General features: G+C 34.0%; 2 protein-coding genes across 4 annotated transcripts; one reads left to right on the top strand and one right to left on the bottom strand.

The window, feature by feature from the left end:
• The first annotated feature begins 3,622 nt into the window (after nucleotides 1–3,622).
• LOC133295947 (protein PHOX1) lies at nucleotides 3,623–7,345 on the top strand. The gene is made up of 4 exons (XM_061494884.1): nucleotides 3,623–4,315; nucleotides 4,505–5,762; nucleotides 5,842–6,084; nucleotides 7,234–7,345. The coding sequence occupies exons 1-3, from the start codon at nucleotides 3,623–3,625 to the stop codon at nucleotides 5,988–5,990; spliced, it is 2,100 nt and encodes a 699-aa protein (XP_061350868.1). The 3' UTR covers nucleotides 5,991–6,084; nucleotides 7,234–7,345.
• A 918-nt stretch (nucleotides 7,346–8,263) lies between these two features.
• Nucleotides 8,264–21,192, bottom strand: LOC133295912 (uncharacterized). 3 transcript variants are annotated; one of them, XM_061494826.1, is made up of 16 exons: nucleotides 20,688–21,192; nucleotides 20,295–20,524; nucleotides 20,083–20,211; nucleotides 19,770–19,977; nucleotides 19,417–19,563; nucleotides 18,644–18,718; nucleotides 17,114–17,185; nucleotides 16,795–16,866; nucleotides 16,456–16,527; nucleotides 16,260–16,331; nucleotides 15,019–15,090; nucleotides 14,214–14,285; nucleotides 13,260–13,403; nucleotides 10,313–10,384; nucleotides 9,268–9,414; nucleotides 8,264–8,806 (listed from the first exon to the last, which is right to left on the bottom strand). In XM_061494826.1, the coding sequence occupies exons 2-16, from the start codon at nucleotides 20,493–20,495 to the stop codon at nucleotides 8,622–8,624; spliced, it is 1,740 nt and encodes a 579-aa protein (XP_061350810.1). In that variant the 5' UTR covers nucleotides 20,496–20,524; nucleotides 20,688–21,192; the 3' UTR covers nucleotides 8,264–8,621. The 3 variants fall into 3 exon arrangements, with proteins under 3 accessions (XP_061350810.1, XP_061350812.1, XP_061350811.1); XM_061494828.1 differs by having other exon boundaries at nucleotides 20,946–21,192; XM_061494827.1 differs by having other exon boundaries at nucleotides 21,052–21,192.
• Nucleotides 21,193–21,622: the final 430 nt, after the last annotated feature.

Genomic DNA, 21,622 nt, shown 5'->3' with positions numbered 1-21,622 from the left:
TAGGGTTATAATAGTCTTTTTTATTATAATTTTTTAATTTTTAAATTTAAAACGACGTCGTTTTGAGAGCGAATGTAGATAACTTATCTACATTCACTTTAGAAACGTTAAAGTCATATATATATATATATATATATATATATATATATATATATTTATATATGTATGCATTTACTATTAAACATGAATGTGTGAATTTACAAGCCCCCAATAATAATCTAGGAATCCACATTGATAAAAATGGAAAATGCTATATTGAGTATAGTCACTTCAATATTCATGAATAAAAAAACGGTAACAGTAGATTCATATCAATTACTGACTTGTACCGTCATTAAGTACCACATGGTAACATGGGAAAAATTTCTAAGCTCCCATCCCATATTAATTTCTAGTGGTCCCTCTACAGTCCACTGACCCAAGCAAAAGGGAAGTGTACTCATCGAATTTACCATTTCATGAAATTTGATTCCTCTCCTGCATATATTATTAATTTTGTTGAAAAGAGTGTTTGTTATTTAAAATAATATAATTTTGTGTCATTTTTAATAAAATTATATTATTTGGTGTGTTTTGTCATTTTTTTATAAAATTAGAAAGAAAGAAAAAATAGAGAAAAAAGAATATAAAAATATGCCAAAATAATATAATTTCATTAAAAATGACGTACCTCTGTGTCAAAGCATTTTTTTCTTTGTTCAAACTAAGGAGGTTTTTCACTTCTTTTTTATGACATTGCTCGCTTCAGAGATTCTTCACTATAAATAAAAAACTTTTAATGGTTAAACTTAATGTTATTTATGACCTGCACCATCCTTTACATATAAGCAATCATAAGATACTCAAGTTCAACAATCTGTATCCTTATAGGAAAAGGAATAAGATTCCTTTCAGTTTTAGAAAGAAAAAATAAATGCAGAGGTTACAATACATGGTTTAAGGTTTCTCTAGGTATAAATATATAAAAGAGTATGGATCTATATAAGATTATATGAAAAAAAGATGAGAAAAAAAAAATATGAGTCCATATATTTTTATATATACATAATAGGTAATTTTTATCTTTTATAATATGATAACCCAATAATAAAAGACTATTTATTCTGACTTTTTCTCTCTTTTACGGTAGGAAATGTGCAGCTGCCAATATTACTAGTAAAGTTATTACTTTCTTAAGGTGCAAGTAAGCTCACATACACGTCTGACAGGAACAGGGACCCATCAACACCAACATAGTTAATATTAATAATAGTTGGTTCCAATGGCTTTTTCTCACCTCACGTGGTTTTCCACTTTTCTTATCTTTTCCCGTCAGTGTTTCGGTGGCAAATGTGTTGGGTTCACCAAAAGGTTTTCCGCCAACCACTATCTTCTTTTCTATGCTACCACTACATATTTCGGGACAGTGAAGTGTTGGACAAAAAAATTATCACGTTCTCACGCTAAAAAATAAATTTTGTCAAAATGTCACGCGGCATAATTCGTTACACAGTGTAGTGAATTATGTATGCAAATAATTCGCTACACAGTATAACGAAATATAGTTCTGATGTGGCATATTTCGCTACAATGTGTAGCAAATTACTTGCATGCATAATTCGCTACACTGTGTAACGAATTATGCCGCATGATATTTTGACAAAATTTACTGTTGACGTAGCAGTTTAACAATTTTTTTGTCCAAACGTGACAAAATAGTCACTGTTCCACATATTTCATTACTTATTATAAAATTAACTAAAATGAGGCCAACGAAAGCCAGAAATAGTGGGCACCATCGAGTCACCAACGCTGTTGGGTTGGTAATGGAAATCAAGAATTCATATTCTATTTATAAAAAAAAAAAATCTTAGAGATACGAAAATACCATAACATACTTTGCCAATCTTCGCATGTGAATAATTCTCATTACTTTTTTTTATTCCATAACTACTTTTATATTTTATCAAAATTCTATTTTTTTTTATGAATTTTGCATTTGTCATGTTGTGTGACAAAAATTAAATTTTTTATATCTACATAGATATTTGTTATATTTTTTTCTTTTTCTTTTAAATAATTGTCGCTATAGCATTATATAAGAATTGTCATGCAACATGATATTTGTTTTTTTCCATTTTTTATATGTCTTTCCACCTTGTTCTTTTGCTTCATTTTTTGTCCTTCTTTTTATTTATTTTATCTACTATTTCTATTTTTTTCACACTCATTTTATTAATTAATTTTAAATTTTAATTTTAGAAATATACACAATTATGTTTAGTTGGAACAAGGCCACAATTAGATCACTAGTATAAAGTTTGACATAAGCTGAACAGTGCCAGTGACTTCTATTGGAAAATGAACTTCACTAGTATGTATGGTTAATATAATCTTTTCAATTAAACGATGGTTGATGCTTTAATAATTCAACTATCTAAGCCTGCAGACAATATCTATATTTAATGTGCGACAAAACTGAGTGTCACTAGATGATGTGAGGATCATGTATATTTGTGTGAAAATCATAACATAGTTTGATGAGAACTACATGAAAATCATTATTGCTAATTAAATCGAAGGAGGAAAGGAACAATTGAACACTTTATGAAACATCAACTACTATGTATGACTCAACGACCTCTCCCACGATGAAACTGTTAATTCATGAACAGTAGGATGGGACCCACCAGAAAATAAAAAAGTAAAAGGAAAAAGGAAAAAATATATATTGCCATATTGGATTTTCAGATTCTCTGTTCAGAAAAAAATCATGTTGTTTGATTTTATTTTATTTTATTTTTGATAAACCATTATTATCTTTTACATGAGCCAAATCCTATTGGAAGAGGGAATATTTATATTATGGATTTTATGTTTATCATGTAACATGATATAACATCATTTTTTTACACATACATTAAAGAGGTGGGGTCCACATGTTTTTCTTTCTCTTTTATCATTTCACTTTCTCTCTCCATTTGTATGTGTGTTGGAAACAACACTTAAATCATATAACATAACACTAATAAAACACTTATATTATCGGGGGATTGGCTAAATTTTTATATTTTTTAATAAATCACAACTATATTCGAGTAGAAAATATCCGCTTCATTGTAACACTAGCTCTCGAAATTTTTTTGCTTGACCAGAATCAAGGTTGTCCTCTTTGGCACGTTGTTTGATTTTTCTTCTCTGCTTTTGTGGCGTTAACGTTAAGGTTGTGAAAAGTGAAAACCATTCTTCTATGTGACAAAAGGACGGCACAACAACACCACTTGTTTTTCTTTCATTTATCATATTTCAAACTCTCTTGCTGTGTCGTCGTGTTTTTGGATTTTTCCTTGCAAAGTTTGAAGCTTTTTCCCATAATTTGTCATCCAGATAAGTTTCCCTCTCTTCCCAAATTCTGGGTTTTAATTTATCACATTTCAAACTCTCTTGCTGGGTCGTCGTTTTTTCGGATTTTCCTTGCAAAGTTTGAAGCTTTTACTTTCTTGCACCTGACTTATTAAAATAAAAAAAAATAAAGAAGTATCTTTCTTTCTTTGTGACTTGACTGGATTGAACTTTGAGTGTTGTGGTGTAACACAAGTCATTGCTTGAATTAGTTTCTTTACTATTGGATTGTTGGGTTCAAATGGGGAAGAAAAAGAAGCAAGTAGGAGAAAGAAGGGAAGATGGTGGAAATCAAAGCAAAGTGGGAGATAGCAGCCCCAAAGAATATGACAATGATACTATGGTATTTATATCCATGTCTCAAGAGTTGAAGGATGAAGGGAACAAGCTGTTCCAAAAGAGGGACCTTGAAGGAGCTATACTAAAATATGAAAAAGCCCTCAAATTGCTTCCAAGAAATCATAATGATGTTTCCCATCTGCGGAGTAACATGGCTGCATGTTACATGCAGATGGGACTTGGTGAGTACCCAAGGGCAATTCATGAATGCAATTTGGCTCTTGAAGTAACACCAAAATATAGTAAAGCTTTGTTGAAGAGGGCAAGGTGCTATGAGGCTTTAAATAGACTGGATTTAGCTCTGAGAGATGTTAGTACTGTTTTGAAGATGGAGCCAAATAATCTAATGGCATTGGAGATCTCAGAAAGGGTGAAAACTGTGCTTGAGGAGAAAGGATTAAGAGTAAACGATACAGTAATTGAGTTGCCTCCAGATTATGTTGAACCTCCTAATGCTTTGCCTCCAGAAAAGGTAGTGAAAGAGAAGACACGCAAGAAGAAGAGCAATAAAGAGGAAGAGAAGGCTCCTGATAACAAAATTTTAGAAAAGCAAGCCAAGGAGAATTTTGAAGAGAAGGCTGAGGAAAGTTTTGTAGTCATACAGGAGAAAAGCAATAAAGATGAAGAGAAGGCTCCTGATAACAAAATTCTAGAAAAGCAAGCCGAGGAGAATTTTGAAGAGAAGGCTGAGGACAGTATTGTAGTCGTACAGAAGAAGACTAACACATCCAAAAAGAAGAAGGCCAAGGAAAAAATTGATGAGAAGAAGGCTGATATAAAGGAGGTTGTAGAGGAAAAAAGTAATGGCAAAAGGGAAGATGTTCCTAAGAAAACAGTAAAACTTATTTTTGGTGAGGATATAAGATGTGCTGAATTGAATGTTAATTGTAGCCTGTTGCAGTTAAGAGAAGTTATTTATGACCGATTCCCAAGCCTAGGAGCTGTACTTGTCAAATACAGGGACCAAGAAGGTGATTTGGTCACAATCACTTCCGATGATGAACTAAGATGGGCTGAAACAGGATCTCATGGTTCTATCCGGCTTTACATAGTAGAAGCTACTCCTGAGCAGGATCCATTTTTTGAGACACTTAAAGGAAAGGAGGGAGAAATGGTTGGCCTTAATAATGCACTTGAGAATGGTTGTGTGGTAAAGGCAAAGGAAGTTATTAGCTCGTCTTGCATTGAGGATTGGATAATTCGGTTTGCCAAACTGTTCAAGAACCACGTTGGGTTCGAATCTGACAGATATTTGGATTTTCATGAACTTGGGATGAAGCTCTATTCTGAGGCTTTGGAGGAGACAGTTACAAGTGAAGAAGCACAAGGCCTATTTGACATGGCTGGAGATAAGTTCCAAGAGATGACTGCTCTAGCATTGTTCAACTGGGGAAATGTGCATATGTCTAGAGCAAGGAAGAAAGTATATTTCACAGAAGATTCTTCTAAAGAGCATCTACGTGAACAAATAAAAAGTTCATATGAATGGGCACAGAAAGAATATGCAAAAGCAGGAGAAAAATATGAAGCAGCCGTTAAAATTAAGTCAGATTTTTATGAAGGCTTCCTAGCACTAGGGCAACAGCAGTTTGAGCAAGCAAAACTCTCTTGGTATCATGCACTCAGTGCTAATGTAGATTTAGGAACATGGCCGTCCACTGAGGTTCTTCAGCTTTACAACAATGCTGAGGATAACATGGAGAAAGGAATGCAGATATGGGAAGAATCAGAAGAGCAGTACAGTAAAACCTCTAATTCAAAGGATGTTATATTACATTTGCAGAACTTGGGGTTGGATGGGCTGTTTAAAAATATATCGTCAGATGAAATTGCAGCGCAGGAGGCAAATATGAGGTCTCAAATAAATCTCCTATGGGGTACCATGCTATATGAACGCTCAATTGCAGAATTCAAATTAGGGCTACCGGTGTGGCATGAATCTCTGGAAGTTGCAATTGAGAAGTTTGAACTTGCTGGAGCTTCTCCCACAGATATAGCTGTAATGTTGAAGAACCACTGTTCAAATAATACTGCAGTAGATGGTATGATTTTAAGACAATTAGAAACTTCAAATAGATATAGTGTTATATATTCATATTTACTAACTCTTTTCACTAACAGGTCTAGGATTCAAAATTGATGAAATAGTACAGGCATGGAATGAGATGTACAAAGCTAAAAAGTGGCCAAGTGGAGTTCCATCATTTCGTTTGGAACCCTTATTTAGAAGGCGAGTTTCAAAAATTTATCATGCCTTTGAGCTTGTATGAGTTGCATCTTTTCTTCAAGTATGCATTTGAAGAATAACAGAGCCAACAGTCACTTAGGCTGCTTCTGTGCCTGAAATGCTATTGTCATCACAAGGTAACTGAGAGTCTGACACCCTTTACTTATAACAATCATTTTGTTGGTTTTCTCGAAGTAGTAGTTTTGGTTGTCTGTAACATTTAATAATCTGCTTGATTTGTTTTCTAATATATTCATCTGCATAGAATAAGTTTATGACAGCATCTTGTAGAAGTATCTTGCAGATTTTAGCATTCATTAGTAGCTTGAAAATATTGGCATCTATCTTAATGTTTTCGCGTTTTTGGTTTCAGGGTATTTTCTTGCTTAAACTTTAGTAGAACTGTTCCTTATGCAAATCCATTTTACAATGCACAAACTGCTCAGTAAATCCCTTCTTTTGGTAGCAGTAGAAAATGGTTGACCAAGTGTAGAAGAGGTTTTTAGATGATATCCCTAATAAATACACCCTTCATGTAAAATACAATTCTTTATGATTTTGAAACTGATATATGAAACCCTTTTTAAGATGTTATTTGATAGGGGAAGGTTCAACTTATAGCGGTATAACAATAACAAGTCTTGTACTCAATATTAGCCATCGACTCTAGTTGCATCTATTGACTCACATGGCTAATAAGTTAGAGCTGTTTCATGCAAGTGGAATCAATGGTAAATAAAGTAAGAATTGTTATTTCTACCCGGTGTAATTTAATCCTTCCCCTATTTGATAAATGAGTTTAGATTCCTACATCTTTCCCTCCGGGCAAAATAAAATGCTATTTCAGCAAAGCTTATTTTTGGAAAATAATTTTACTTCCATTAGAACTAATAAATATGTTTATAGTCCAAACTCAACTCTTCTTCATGGATATTTAGAAAATATAATATTTCAAAGAATTGAATGTTCAATTGAATAAATTGATGGAATTGGAGCAAACAAATTTGTATAAAAATATTTTTCCTAATCTTTTTATCAATGTGCAATGATGAAGATTAGTTGCAGAGATGATTTTTTTTAACATATATAGTTTGTATAATAATTTATTGCATTATGATGTGAATTCAAATAATAATTTGTTGGCAACAATGTTATGTGCATGACTGTTATTGCTTAGTTATATTGCTTACCGTCCTTTATTCCTTTCTATGCTAATATGCTTCCTTTGTTCATAATATGATTATAGTCATCTTTGATGACAATCTTTGTTCGCCTATATTCTGCAGGTTATTCTTGCCACTTCTAAGAGTTTGCATTCAACATTGTACTCAAAGAAGCTATTCTTTTCATTGCGCTTACATGTTCCAAGAACGGAATTCAAGTTCCTTTATACACTGGGAATATGGAGTTGCAGGAATGTTTCTGCCTTTGTTTCGTGTTGCCTTCCCTTTAACTATTAAGTTTCTATTGGTTGGTGGGATATTGAATTTGTACCAAAAGCAGCGGGAGAGATATGTAGTTTATTTGTCTTGTTTTCCTTCTTGTTCTGTTATTTATCCTTTTGTTACTATTCTTTGTTCCTTGTTGAGCTAGTCTTTCTAAATGAGATTTCCTCGTAATAGACTATTAAACATAAAAAAATTATTTATGCTTCTTGTCTATGAAAAGTCATCACTTTTATCGACACTGCATTTTATTTGCGGACATTACAATAACCTTTTACATTTAGTAAAGGTCAACTTGTAGAAGAATAGTGTTTGCACATCCCAAAATGTTTAGTTATGCATTGATGTATTATTGTCTATGATAAAATTCAAGTAGTCAAAACCATTTAGTGCAGTTCAATCTGCTAACTAGTAAACTTTACCTATTAAAAACCCAATAGAAACACCTAGTGAAAAAGGTTAAAGTACGCTAAAAGAGTGGGGCATGGAGTAACTGATGCTAACTAAATATCAGATGTTAATTGGAATAATAAAATGTCGAATGCCAACCACAAACATCACATATTAACACCAGCCAGTCACTATTGAGACAACGCAACTATAGCTATTAGTCTAGAATCAAAGCATTAGGTGGAACTGCAAAATGGACGCAGTCTAAAACTTGGTTAGCCCAGCCGAAAAATAAAACAACAGAAAAAATGGGTTGCAGGGAACGAAACATGGCACATAGGACCGGCTTGCCCTAACTGTTTCCCTGTATTGTAACATCTAAAATCTATGAACTTCTCAGGAACATTGTCATTATCCGTGGTCGCACAGCACAATAAAAGCCAGTCAACATAGGCAAAGCAGTCTGATACAATGAACAATTACCATACGAAGCTATTATAATAAGCACCGTCACCCTGGTTCAAACATTTGTATTACATACATCAGAATGTTATTACATAGTGCAGAGACAATATAGATAGCCCCGCTAGGCATCCACATCCCAGGAAGAAAGGAAAAAAGAAAGATTTATGTACAATTATTCTAAGACGGGGGAATACAAACATGTAAAATAAAGCATAATTACATTCTCGCATGCCCAATATTTTATGTACATTCTTCACAATCACCCCTCATCTTCTATTGCTTAATAGTCATTCATAATTATCCACAACGGTAGCTATAAATATGTACAGAGAATTGTTCACCAGGCAGATAGCAGTTCTCTCCATTCTACTGGTCTATTCTGGCCGAAAGCTTATTAAATTTGGAAGATCAGCTGACTGAAGCTTCTTAATTTCAGAAGCAGTAACCTTGCAAGACTCCAAGGAAAGAGTGCGTAAATTCTTTAAAGGCTTCAAATACTGCAGTCCCTCATTGGTTATACGAGAATTTGAAACATTTAGCGACCTCAGAGCAGTCATTCCTGTATTCAGATAAAGATACAAAAAGATGTGTTACACGCAGAACAACTTTTTTATTTAATCACTACGGGCAAAGACAGGAATTAAAAACTTAACAAAGAACTAATACTTTCCATCTATTTGTTCTCTTCTTTCAGTTTTAATTCTATTTCTTCAAGTGGTTGCCAATGATCAAACAGGTTAAGCGTGTTCCTTTAGTGACTACAGTTAATTTTTTTCCCGTTTTGCACAAAAATTAAACGACAAATGTCTAGTTGGCATACCAACTGCAAGTTCATTGCACGTGGAGCTTAATTAACAGCCAACTCGAAATTGCAAGAGGTAATAGATCATTGACTAGCCAATAAATGTACTTAATTAAAAATATTTTGTCTGCAAAACATCTGCCAAACCATTTAGATCCTAATCGTTGAAAAGAAGTTGCAAAGAAGATATAAAGTAATAAAGACAAGCAGAAAAATACCAGATATCAATTCCAAAGTTTTATCCGTCAAGTTGCAATTCTGGGACAGGTTTAGCAGTGTCAGGGACACAATTTCTCTTATATTTTTTACACCTACATCAGTTAATTCTCCCCCACATATTTCAAGGGATTGCAGGTTCTTGAAAGCTGCAGCATGAAACAAAAGGAGGAAATAACATATAAGCCAACAAGATAACTTTATGCACAAGGTCATGTAATTGTAGACCCATATTTTCCCATTATGTCAATCAGCACTCATTTCGTATATACTAAAAGAAATGAAAAATTAATAAAAAGTAAGCTGGGTATTGAATGGGATTTCTTAGTACTACAGCCATTTATTATTGTTTTTGTTTTGGGCCATAACACTTTTTTTGTCAAGTATAGGCACGATACAAGAAATATGAATTTATTCTATCGAAAAGTAAAAAGGTACCTAAGTTTACTGCTGATTTCACTAAGTTAAATGATGACATTATGATTAAAAGAAGAGAATTAGACAAAACTTAATGCACTCTCAATAGTTTCCACTAGATTTATATCAATTTTAGAGGGTAGCATGATAAGATAAGATGATCATCATAGTCTACGGGCAGAAAAAAATTCAATATTAAATTTGTAAATATGAGGGAAAACACTATAAACAGAAACCACTTGTTGAAGGAAAGATGGCTGAGCACCCCTTGTTTGGTTGACAAAGACTAGTTTGTCCAGTTCAGCAGTTTTAGATCTTTCATACACAATAAATATATAATAAAGAGCAGAAGCACAATACTTTATGTAGATTTATTTTTTCTCTTGAACTACTATTAACATTTTCATAACAAAACCAAAATATGCAGCCTAATACCCATATGATAAACATCAAATATCCTCAAAAATATAATGCCATGGGAAAATGCTAAGAATCCCCATTGTTACACATGCATTATCTTACAGGTTACACAGTCGCAACATGCAATCAGGTATGTTAAAAAAATCTACTGTAAGTACACACCAAAAAGAAGGAAGGAAATTAACTGTGGTCTAACGTCAGTATACATACATCGCAAATATGCAGTTCCAGAGTCTGTAATACGTGCTCCAAAGAGATCCAATGTTATCAATCCAATCAGACCTATACAAGACTAGCCAATCAGACAGCTAGAATTGAAGCTATTAACAGAAGCAAAATTAATTACAGCTAGTACAGAAGCTAATTACAAATTAATATGAACATTGAAACAGAAAAAAAAAAAAATGGGAGAAAAGATATACCTTACAGCTAGCACCTCATATAAAAGGGACACGATCCAGGTCAGCTCAGGGTAAACAGTATATGGTTGGTTTAGTACAGTTTTGGATGGAATTCACTATATACAGGGTTGTGTAAAAATTAGAACCTTAATTTCAATCAAATCACAGAACCAGTCCCAAGATTATGAACCAGAGATATAATGGTTGCTATTAAGGAAGGAGAAAACGAGACACATTTGGTGAATATGTGTTTCAACTATACAACAGAATTTGGAGAGAAAGACATCCAATTAAATAGGTAGCAAAGTAGTGAAAATGGCATCGTCCCAAAACCGGAAGGAACATTGCCATGGAGTAAGAGAATCTGAGTGGTTTCAATAAGATGATTTTTGCGCTCAACAACCTCATTTTGTTGAAGGATATGAGCACATGAAGTTTGGTAAAAAATGCATTGTAAAGAATTTTGGTAAAAAGGGAACGATAATTTTTCTGAATAATTCAGATTTCTTTCTTGCTTTTCATCAAAGGGATTAGTACAATATATAGTGTTAAGAGTGTTAGTGTTAATAGTGTAGAAGTCCCACATTGAGTGTGTCTCTTTGTATTCTTCAATTGGTTTGCTATATAATAGCACCAATGTTGTGTAGTTTAATACAACAAGGATTACTATCATTTCCTCTTGTATCTATGATATTCAACATGGTATCTAGAGCCTAACAAGAGGAATCTTAATCCGTTTAACTTAGTTCTATTTTCCATAATTTCAATATGGTTATAGAGATATATCATCCTCCTTGAGAGATTCTCGTTGCTATTTCTTTTTTGGGTTTTTCTTAGTATGCTCTGTGACTGCAGCTTAGACTGATCTGTCACATCAGAAAAGAATGATCCTTGGGAAGTTGTTGGGTTGACCACCGTTGTCATTGACCGACCACCGTTGACCGCGTCGTCCACCGTTGACAGCCGTCTCCGGCGACTTTTCCGGTGACTTTTCCAATGACTTTCTGGTGACTTTTTTGGCGATCCACCACCGTCTCCGACGACTTTTCCGACGACCCACCGTCGTCTCCGGCGACTTTTCCGATTCCACGAAGCTTTGTTTTTCTTTAATCTTCTTTCTTCCCAAGATGGAGTATTTATACTATTCATCATCCATCTTGAGAGGGAGCACTGTCCAAGTTGCTGATGTTGTCTCTGCTGATGTTAATTCTGACACTGAAGTTCCTCTTGAGGGGGAGCACTGTCCATGTTGCTGATGGTCATTCCAGCACAATTGTCTTTGCCGATGATAATTCTGGCACTGTTTAGAAGTTCCTCTTAAGGGGGAGCACTGTCCATGTTGCTGATGGCCATTCAAGCACAACTGTCTTTGCCGATGATAATTCCGGCACTGTAGAAGTTCCTCTTGAGGGGGAGCACTGCCTATGTTGCTGATGGTCATTCCAACACAATTGTCTTTGCCGATGATAATTGCGGCACTGTTTAGAAGTTCCTCTTGAGAGGGAGCACTGTCCATGTTGTTGATGGTCATTCCAGCACAATTGTCTTTGTCGATGATAATTCCGTCACTGTTTAGAAGTTCCTCTTAAGGGGGAGCACCGTCCATGTTGTTGATGGTCATTCCAGCACAATTGTCTTTGCCGATGATCATTCCGGCATCTTCCATGTTGATGTTCATTTCGACGCCATTTTTAGCACATTGTTGATTTTTGGTTTCTCATTTAGGAGATTTATTTTGATGTTATGTTACTTGGTCTTTCTTGTAATAAGCTTGTAGCATAGTCAAGGGTAAACCACGGCTGCTCACCAACTGTTAAATGAAATGTCTGAGAGGGATCTTGATGTTGATGTCTTGGTCAGCTCAGTTGTCTTTGCGGATGATAATTCCGGCACCATCCATGCTCTGATGTCCATTCCAACACTGTCTCTTTATCAGCTCTTCAGACTGATGGTCATTCCAGTTGATTTGTTATACTTAGTCATTTCATTTCGTTGATGTAGCATTGTTGTTTTTGGTTCCTAATGGGAGTATTATTTATGTATCAAGCTTGTAGCATATGATCTATATGCTACAGCTTGAGGGGGAGTGTTAAGAGTGTTAGTGTTAATAGTGTAGAAGTCCCACATTGAGTGTGTCTCTTTGTATTCTTCAATTGGTTTGCTATATAATAGCACCAATGTTGTGTAGTTTAATACAACAAGGATTACTATCATTTCCTCTTGTATCTATGATATTCAACAGAGAATAAAGGCTTTACATCAGATCAGCCTTTTTGCTAAGATGAAGGGTACAATCCCTATAAATCAGCTACACACTAATTAGGGAAGAAATCAGCATAAAAAAAAAGGGACACAAAATTGTAACAGATTAGGAAGAAAATAAATACTAATTCAAAAATAAATAACATCAGAATAATTTCCAGAAATCAAGCAACGATGGAGCGTATTTATTGGGGCGCAATCAATGGGGATCAATTATTGTGGTGCATAACAACACATTGAGATGCCATAAATATTTGAAATAGTTGAGATAATATTCGCAGCATTATTTACTTATAAAGTACAAATGGGGATACCAAAGTTTGGGCCACGTTTGATGATTAATATTGGTGGTTGTTCACCACAAGGAACTACCCCCTATACATATACAAAACAGTACATACAACAAAAGCACTGACTTGAAAAAAAGATCCCATGTGAATCCACATAAAAGAAACACACGGCTGGTAAACGAATATACACAAGGAAATGCTTACTCGTAAGATTTGCAAGGCCAGCATCAGTAATCTGCCGGGCATCTAGATTAAGTGATTTAAGATGTGTCAATCCCGACAGCCTTTTCAGGCCACCATCAGTTACTGAGGTAAATGACAGATTTAAATCTTCCAGTTTGTTTAAACCTGGATCAAAGCAAGAACCATATAGTCAACACACGCTTTTTAAGCACCGTCCCTAAAGATCTCTAACAAGAAATAATACGATACACGGATACATATAAATGTGTGTGCATGTATTGTAGATGTAACTGTAAAACAGATTTTTACATATTGACAGTGATTTTAAGGAAAGAAATTGTAAAACCACAAATGCGAGATGCTTTCAATCAAATTAAAATATCACAAGCAGCAACATCATCTAAGAACTGCAGCGGAAGATTGGTAAGACAAAAAATAAAATAAAAGCATCACTTATATTTGGGTAACTTAATGGGCTTCCTGAAATTTATCTTCCAACATATTATACAACAGTCAATGATCACATTCCAAGATTGAACCTCAGATTTAACGCAATAACTGTAGATTAAAGCATACAAAGTCAATTTTCTTACTAGAAGCGGACAAGAAGCAGAAACTGAATAACAAGGTTATTGAGCAATCAACATCACCTTTATCCCAAACTAGTTGGGATAGTTGAACAATATTACATAAGGGAAAACCCCGGTGCACAAGACTCAAACCCGTAACCTTCCGGTTACAAGGAGCAACGTTACTGCTGCTCCAAGGATCACCCTTATATATTACATGCAAAGTTAAAATTTAGAATACCTAGTAGACATAGCACGAGCACTTTAATAATTATCTAGAGTGAAACATACAATATAGAAAACTATCAATAATCTCATTTAAACTCTTGTCCACCAAAAATTCACACACTAATTATTGAGTTTAAATTCTTATTTGATAACTATATATAAGATTGTGTCCTTCAACCTGATATATAACGAAGCCCGCCGTTCCCAACTTGAGTGTCAGACAACACTAGACTTTTCAAGAGAGTGAGGCCTGAAAGAACAAATAACTACAAATTTCATACCGTTGGTGATACTTCAAATCCAAATATTTGATTCCTAAAATCTCATGTTTTCAGAAGAATCAGAACATGTTCCCCCTCAAAGAGAACATTATGGTAGAACAAACTGAATAAATTAAAGGAAAATTTACAACCAAAATGAATCAAAACCACCAGACCAACCATGGTGTGTACCTATATGCTAAACACAAAGTCAAGGCCAAATGCTTGTTTGATTTCCAATGATAATTTTATAATTCAAGTTAAAACCATGTTTTCCAGTTAATTTAAGCCAAGTTCCATGTGGCTATGTTTCATCCCAACAATTGAATGGAAAATACTGAATATTATTTCTGAAGAATATTTTACATGGGTTCATTCTAATTTATAGACCTAGCAAAATAATTACTTGCCTAAAATAATGTCTGATCTATGTTAACAGAATATTTTACAATAATTACAATGATTTACAGAAAATAGTATGTGGAGGATGCGGGAAAGATGTGGGACATTACAACAAAAACTTTTGTGATCTCACAAAATAGGATTTGAAACAAATTAATGCCATTCAGATGAAAATGGCATCAAGGTATAAAGACTCATTTCATATATCCCCACGCATATCAAGAGAACATCAAAAAAGTATAACAAGACTACATAAACATCAAATAATGAAATGGCGATTCAAATCTACACAAAGGAAAAATGTGAAATCACATGGTAAACCTGTCAAATTAGCAAGCCCTTCATCACCTATATTGCAAGAATCCAGATTCAAATACTCCAAATTTGTTAAACCTGTCAAAGAGAAACCAATTAAGGATACAAAGGGCAATTGGAAAAAATAGAATATACAAGTTGTGTGCTTGATGATCACAGGAGCATCAATGACCCAACTCGTGGAATTTGAAACAAGTTGTTCTCCAAATGGAGCTCAAGAATGTGAAGGGTAAGAAAGCATTAGAAACCAAATTGGCAGTTTTTTGGAGAAATTTAAATACTATATAATATGAATAATGTGTTACTAAACATAACGCACTAACTTTTATTTATACTAATATTAAATGCAATCCAAATTAAATAAGGAATCAAATCATGAAATATAAGAAAATACGAAAACCAATCCTAAGAGATAATCTAAGATACTCTAAATTACTCTAAGATACAATCAAAATAATATGAGATATTTTTCATATTCTTCTAACAAATAAAAATAATAATTTACATGTACCAAAAGATATTAGTGATCATAATTTTCTATTAAAAGTAGGTATAGTGAAAAAGATATTTGAGGTCAATACATACAATTTGATTTTTCATATTTGGTATTTATTAACATTTGCTTCATAGAACCTTTTGGAGAGGTATATTAGAGGAGAAACAAGACTAAGGCCCAAGACAAAGGAAGGAGTGACCACGCAGAGGAGAATCTAGAGTTGGATGAAGAGTTAGTTAAGAAGAATGCCACGTGGCAAGCTGTTAACGGAGAGGGTAATGTAGGAGGAGTGGAGAATAAAGAGGGAATGGGGAGCATTGTGGGGTAGGAAATTCTGTCATTGGTGGTGTGGTGGCTTTTGAGACGTGGTGTCTCATTGGCAGGGAATGGTGTGGTGGCTTTTATACTCTTCTCTGTTTGAATTACTGTGACTGTTCTGTGTAAGTTAGTAATAGGTGCCATCAGCTTCAAAAGTTGCATTAATTCATTAAACATATAATGGTAGATGAAGGACTCTTTAGAAAAGATGCATGGAGAAGATCACTTGGAATGTTAATGTAAAATTATTGGAAGGAAAAGGAAATAAAAAAACAAACGAGAAAGGTCATGTGTTTTCAGCATATGAAAAGGGAAAAAATTGAAGAGATAAATTCACATAAAGATTGTAAAAATCAAGTGTATTTTCAAAATGGAGGAAGCAGCACGTGGAAAAGATAATCACACCAATAAGAGTTATAGAGGTTTGAAGCACCTTTCAGATGAACTAAACATGCATCTGTGATGTTGTTAAACGCCAGACTTAACCTCTTCAAGCTTTTAAGACCTGTAGGAAAGGGAGTGCACACTGTAAAACCAACAGTTTGTTGCTTTGTCATCTTTCGAGCTACAAATACGAACATGGCATGGGAGGTCCTCAAATATGTCATTATACGTCTAGTCCAACTTACCAGAAAATTTCTCAAACCCATCGTCAAAGAGACCGCATCTGTTGAGATTTAAGCATGCCAAGGCGGCTAAGGCTGCCCGAGAAAGAAATATATGATTAAAGAACTTACCAGAAAATTTTTAGAGATTAGAACAATAAAAATATGACTTTCCAAGTTCAAACATAATCTTTGCAGCTTTAGAATCACTTGTATGCATGCCAGACTTGTCAAATCCTTAATTTTTCAGACACTCATGCATAACAACTTCTTACAGGAAAAGCAAAAACTTCTGTCTGAAACTAAGAAAATAAAATAATATAAAATGACATGTTAATGAATAAAATGAAAAAATTTGTGTACCGGAAATAGACTCTAAACATCCAGCAGTAATATTGCATCCTTCAACATTTAATGTGGTAAGCTTCTGCAAACCTGTAAACCAAAGAGGAATACCCAAGTAATGTAGAGAGCAGAATAACATAATACATGAATCAAACTGCATTTTGAACTTATTCAATAAACTAAACTCCACTTTGATGATAGCAAGAGAATGATATATTTTCACATGACAGTAAACATTAAATGACAAGTAAAGATGTGTTCATGTGCATAAAACAGCAGCAACAGCTATAGTCATGTTATCACACTTGTAACGGATGACACACACTAAGGAAAATACCTATTAAATAAGCAATCCCAATATCAGTAATGCTGCTGTTGGAAATTTGTAACTCCTTTAAATTTATAAGCCCTGAAACAGTACACAGTGACAGTCAAGTCAAACAGATCATGGCCTAACTTTTTGCATCTAAAAGCAAGAGAAAGAACTGACTAGATATACAGGGATAGATTTAAGGTGTAAAACCACATTTTCAGGTATAAACTCAACTATGAAAAAAAGTATCAAGCTTGAAAACATTTTACTATGAACTTATTGGGGGAAAAACTTCAATGCATAGCATTGCAAAAGCATGCAAATACAAATTGTCATACACAAACAGAGACAGAGAGAGAACACTTGCACAAATAATTGTTTTTTAAGGTAAAGCACAAAATACTAAACCATAAAAATGGCCATTCATACCTTTATGTACAACATCAAAACCTTCTCTTTTCAACAAGTATGTGAATGGCAATGAATACTTGTACTGTGATCATGTATTATCTAGCATATTTCATAATGTTTGCAGTAATCAATAATGAACAAGTTATTTAGAAGATGATATCGTTTGAAAATCACTACCATTACCAATATTAAACATATATTTGCAATTACAATTAAAACATTTAAATTAATCGGCACAAAGAATCTTGATCGTCTAAAATTAAAATTTATGATTAAATCCATTGATAAATATTTATGTGTAAAACATATATAATCATGCATTTAATAATAAATGAAAAAAGTAAAAAAATAATAATAATAATTGGGTGTGACCCCGCATCACTTAAAATAAGACTGCTGATTTAATGAGAACTCAAAAATGAAGTCATCTACACAGGCCAATAAGACAATTAGAATACAAAATATTGGGTCTTACTTATAGGCTATGGTAGTTATGCATTGACTTAAAAAAGATGGTATTTTTCACATGAAAGTTTCCTGATCATCCCTGCTACCCTGAAGGCCTAGATTATAGCTTAAAACAAAATAGTGATCCCGTGCGCAAAAGAGACATCAATAAATATTAGGGTATTATTTTGATAAATAAGGAGGCTAAAATATCATGGCATCTGTAGTTCAAGAACTTGTCTAGTGTATTTGTGTGAAGCGAAATACCCAAGTCTTTGTGGCATTTCTTTCTCAGTGGACACGTAAAAAAGGGTAGATTTTTTGTTTATGAATTATCTTTGGTGTTCCATACATAATAGCTTTAAGGGGGGATTCTTTTGACTGGCAGAGAGATTGGACAGGTCAGAGAGAGGAAAGCATACAAAAAAAAAAGTAAGTAAATTTTGAAGAACAATGTTCCTTCTTCAAGAAAATACTTATCACCCAGTTTTTAGTTTAGCCATCTCTATTTGCTACGTAGGACGTGAGTAAGAGCTAAAGCAAGTAAGACACCAGATATCATATACAAACACTGAGTTTGGATAATTAACTGAACGAGATACAATGCAAGGCCACAGTAATACTGCCATTTTACAACATAAATAAACCTAAAATGCAATAACTGAGATAAAAATCACACCATCTTATGATCAATACCTGAGATAGCCTTCATGTCTGAATCCATAACACATTTACAGCATCCAATATTAAGAGACTCCAGTTTTTTGAGACCTGTATTTAAACAAAAATCAAAGGAAATTAAATCTATTACCTAGTAATTCCAAAATCAATTTTCTATAAAAGGGAACCCTAAGCAGGATAGCATCTGATAATATCTAAATAATAAGGTTTCTTGAAGAAGCCAACAAAAGCTGGCTCAACTTGTAGGATCAAACAGCCTTGACTCAAAGGTCCAGGGGCCGGTTCCTTTTGGTGGTCCTTCATTGGTAAGTCATCCGTATCCTTCATTGGCATGCCACTAAGAACAGGCTACAGCACCAACCAGATACCCTCAACCCCAATAACAAATAATGATGATAATTCATCCAACATTAACTTTAAAGAATAATCTAACTTTAAGTACTTGATATCAGATACTTAAACAGGAGACATTGATTAAAAGAACATGATAGATTCATCATTGAAAAACCAAATAATTTTCTTATCTAAAGTACAAAAAGGTTGGAGTCTATCAAGAAACATAAAAGGAAAACTTGAGATAAAATAACATAGAATAATGATCATATTAATCTTTCTAGCCTGATGAAGTTTATGTCAGGGAACCCAATTACCCATCCATATCTCATACCCAACATATATTTATTAACAATTTTGTTTCATATTACCAGATATGAGGTTGGTTTTTAACAATGTTAAAAGCACAAGTTAACTTCTTACATATAACCGAGCAAGATATCAACAATAGAAACCTTTAAGATGAACAAATCCACCACGAATCTCTGAACACCTCTCAAGGTCCAACTTCTCCAAATTAATTAAGTTGGAGAAAGCACGCATTCCATCAGGCGTGACAGCGCTGCTCTTCTTGATACTCAAGGAAGTCAAGTTTGAAAGACCTATGCAACAAATTTGCATTGATTTTTATGTTAATCAAACAGGACTCTTGAAATTCTAGCAAGTTAAATAATATATTAATCCACCCCAGCACAAAGCCCAATCTCGTTCGAAAAATTTGTATGATCTAATTATGTTTGCAAAATAACAAATCGCATTCTGGTTAAAAAAATAAAAAATTAATAAGGGAAAGAAACAGTAACTCTACCACTAAAGTATTTGAGCCCATGTTCCGAAAAATGGTCACAGTAATTGAGAGTAAGTGCTTGAAGATTTGAACAATCCTTCAGGAGACGCAACCCATTATCTGTCACATGAGAATCAGAAATATCAACTGAAAGTAAAGACGACCCTTGTGAAGCGATGACATCCATCCAACCATCATGCATTCCAGGATATTCACCCAAGTAAACATCCTGCCATCGAAAAACACAGAACCATCATCTTTGTAACTGAAATTCTTAACTGATTAAAACCTAATCAACAAACTTTCAATTCAACCAAGCCAACTCGTGTAGTACCTGAAGAGCACAATCTCGAAAAGCATCAAGAGATGCTTCCGTGAGGCAATGAGAATCCACCAATTCATTGAAGATTTGCTGGCTTATGTCTCGTGGAAGATTTGAAAAGGAATTGTATTTATGAAAATCCTGTTCATGTGGATCAGTTACTGAATGAAAACAAAATTAAATAACCAAAAAAAATTAAAAATTAAAAAAAAAAAAAAATGTACCTCACGTATCTTATTTATGCATAAGTCCATGAGAGAGGGACAGGTACCCCCACCAGGGCAATGATTTGCCTTAGAACTTAAACTTCTGGCTCCTAACCATTTTGTGCTCCCACTTCTACAATACCTTCTCGATACTCCTCCTCTCCGCAAATCAACTTCCATTACTTGTTGATCTCTCTTCCTAGAACATATACCCCCCATCGCCTTCAATTCTTAAGTTTGTCAATAAACTGCAGCAACAAATAACTAAGATAAATAAATACTTCAAGTTTGGGGCAAATTTGATTATTGCGGAATTAATCATAATGATCAAACAAATAGAATAGCAATAATAACATAAATCATTAATATTAACAAAAATAAAAAGAAGATAAATAAGACATAATTGAACACCTGCTCTCATCTAACTTCTGAAAAATGATCGAGATGGTTCCTTCCTATAGATTTTTTTTTTTATTTTTATTTTTTTTATTAGTAGTGTACACAGCGACTGAACCTCTCTTTCAAAAGCAGCTTCAGATATTTATTCAAGCTTAAGATATTTTAACCTTTATTTATTAATCAAGTTTTAAAATCAGAATTACAGATGAAACATGGGGGAAAAAAAAAATAAAAAAGGTGTTGTTGCTTTGCATAGCTTTGATGACAGACCTCAGGGAAGAGAGGAATATTCAGTTGGGGGTAACAGAAAAGGAAAAAAGTTTGTTAACAAGAGATATGTGGGAAGATCAGAAACGGAGAACTAACAAGTAACAACCTGGGAAGGGAGTTTCAGAGAGAGAAACTGAAAGAGCGAGAAAAAAGAAGGGAAGGGGTTAGGTGTGTGCGTGTGTGTGTGTGTAAGTTGAGTTGTGTTGTGTAATGTCAGTGTGAAGTGCGCGAAGGAAGAAGAAGAGGAAGAAGCCACCTGATGGATGACACGTGGCAGTAGCGAAAGAGTGAAACTAGGAGGATTGAGATAAGAACAGAGAGAGAGAGAGAGAGAGAGGGAGTGGGGTCATCCATGCGGGTCCCACGTCCGCTCCTTCCGCTATTAGTCTATTACGTACTATTCTCTTGGATCGTTCCAGAGTGCCTCTTCATCGTCCGCTAACGCTGTCGTTTCTCCTTTTTCTTTATCCACATCTATTTCACAAATTTATTCTATCTACCTACTCTTTTTTTAATATAATCACGTGTTTTCTTTTTAATCATGTAATACGTATACTTTGATTGTTTATAACAAACTAAATTATTATCTTAAATATTTTATTTTTATATAAAAATACATGTATAATGTACAGAATATTTGCTAATTTCTTCTAATTCTTGCTAAATAAAGGAGTTGT

This window comes from Gastrolobium bilobum, unplaced genomic scaffold, assembly GCF_033153095.1.
Source record: "Gastrolobium bilobum isolate Gb01-03AN ecotype WA unplaced genomic scaffold, APGP_CSIRO_Gbil_v1 utg2195, whole genome shotgun sequence".
Lineage (NCBI taxonomy): Eukaryota > Viridiplantae > Streptophyta > Magnoliopsida > Fabales > Fabaceae > Gastrolobium > Gastrolobium bilobum.
Note: the sequence above shows the minus strand (reverse complement) of the source record. Positions and strands in the feature narration are given on the sequence as shown.

What these genes read in the sequence shown, in the direction of transcription:
- LOC133295947 (XM_061494884.1), top strand. Translation starts at nt 3,623, where the DNA reads ATGGGGAAGAAAAAGAAGCAAGTAGGAGAAAGAAGGGAAGATGGTGGA. An exon ending in AGGCTGAGGAAAGTTTTGTA is followed by an intron (nt 4,316 to 4,504) that starts GTCATACAGGAG and finishes GATATAAAGGAG; the next exon opens with GTTGTAGAGGAAAAAAGTAA. An exon ending in AAATAATACTGCAGTAGATG is followed by an intron (nt 5,763 to 5,841) that starts GTATGATTTTAA and finishes TTTCACTAACAG; the next exon opens with GTCTAGGATTCAAAATTGAT.
- LOC133295912 (XM_061494826.1), bottom strand. Translation starts at nt 20,495, where the DNA reads ATGGGGGGTATATGTTCTAGGAAGAGAGATCAACAAGTAATGGAAGTT. An exon ending in AGACATGAAGGCTATCTCAG is followed by an intron (nt 17,186 to 18,643) that starts GTATTGATCATA and finishes GTACTGTTTCAG; the next exon opens with GGCTTATAAATTTAAAGGAG. An exon ending in ATGTTTAGAGTCTATTTCCG is followed by an intron (nt 16,528 to 16,794) that starts GTACACAAATTT and finishes TTTCTCGGGCAG; the next exon opens with CCTTAGCCGCCTTGGCATGC.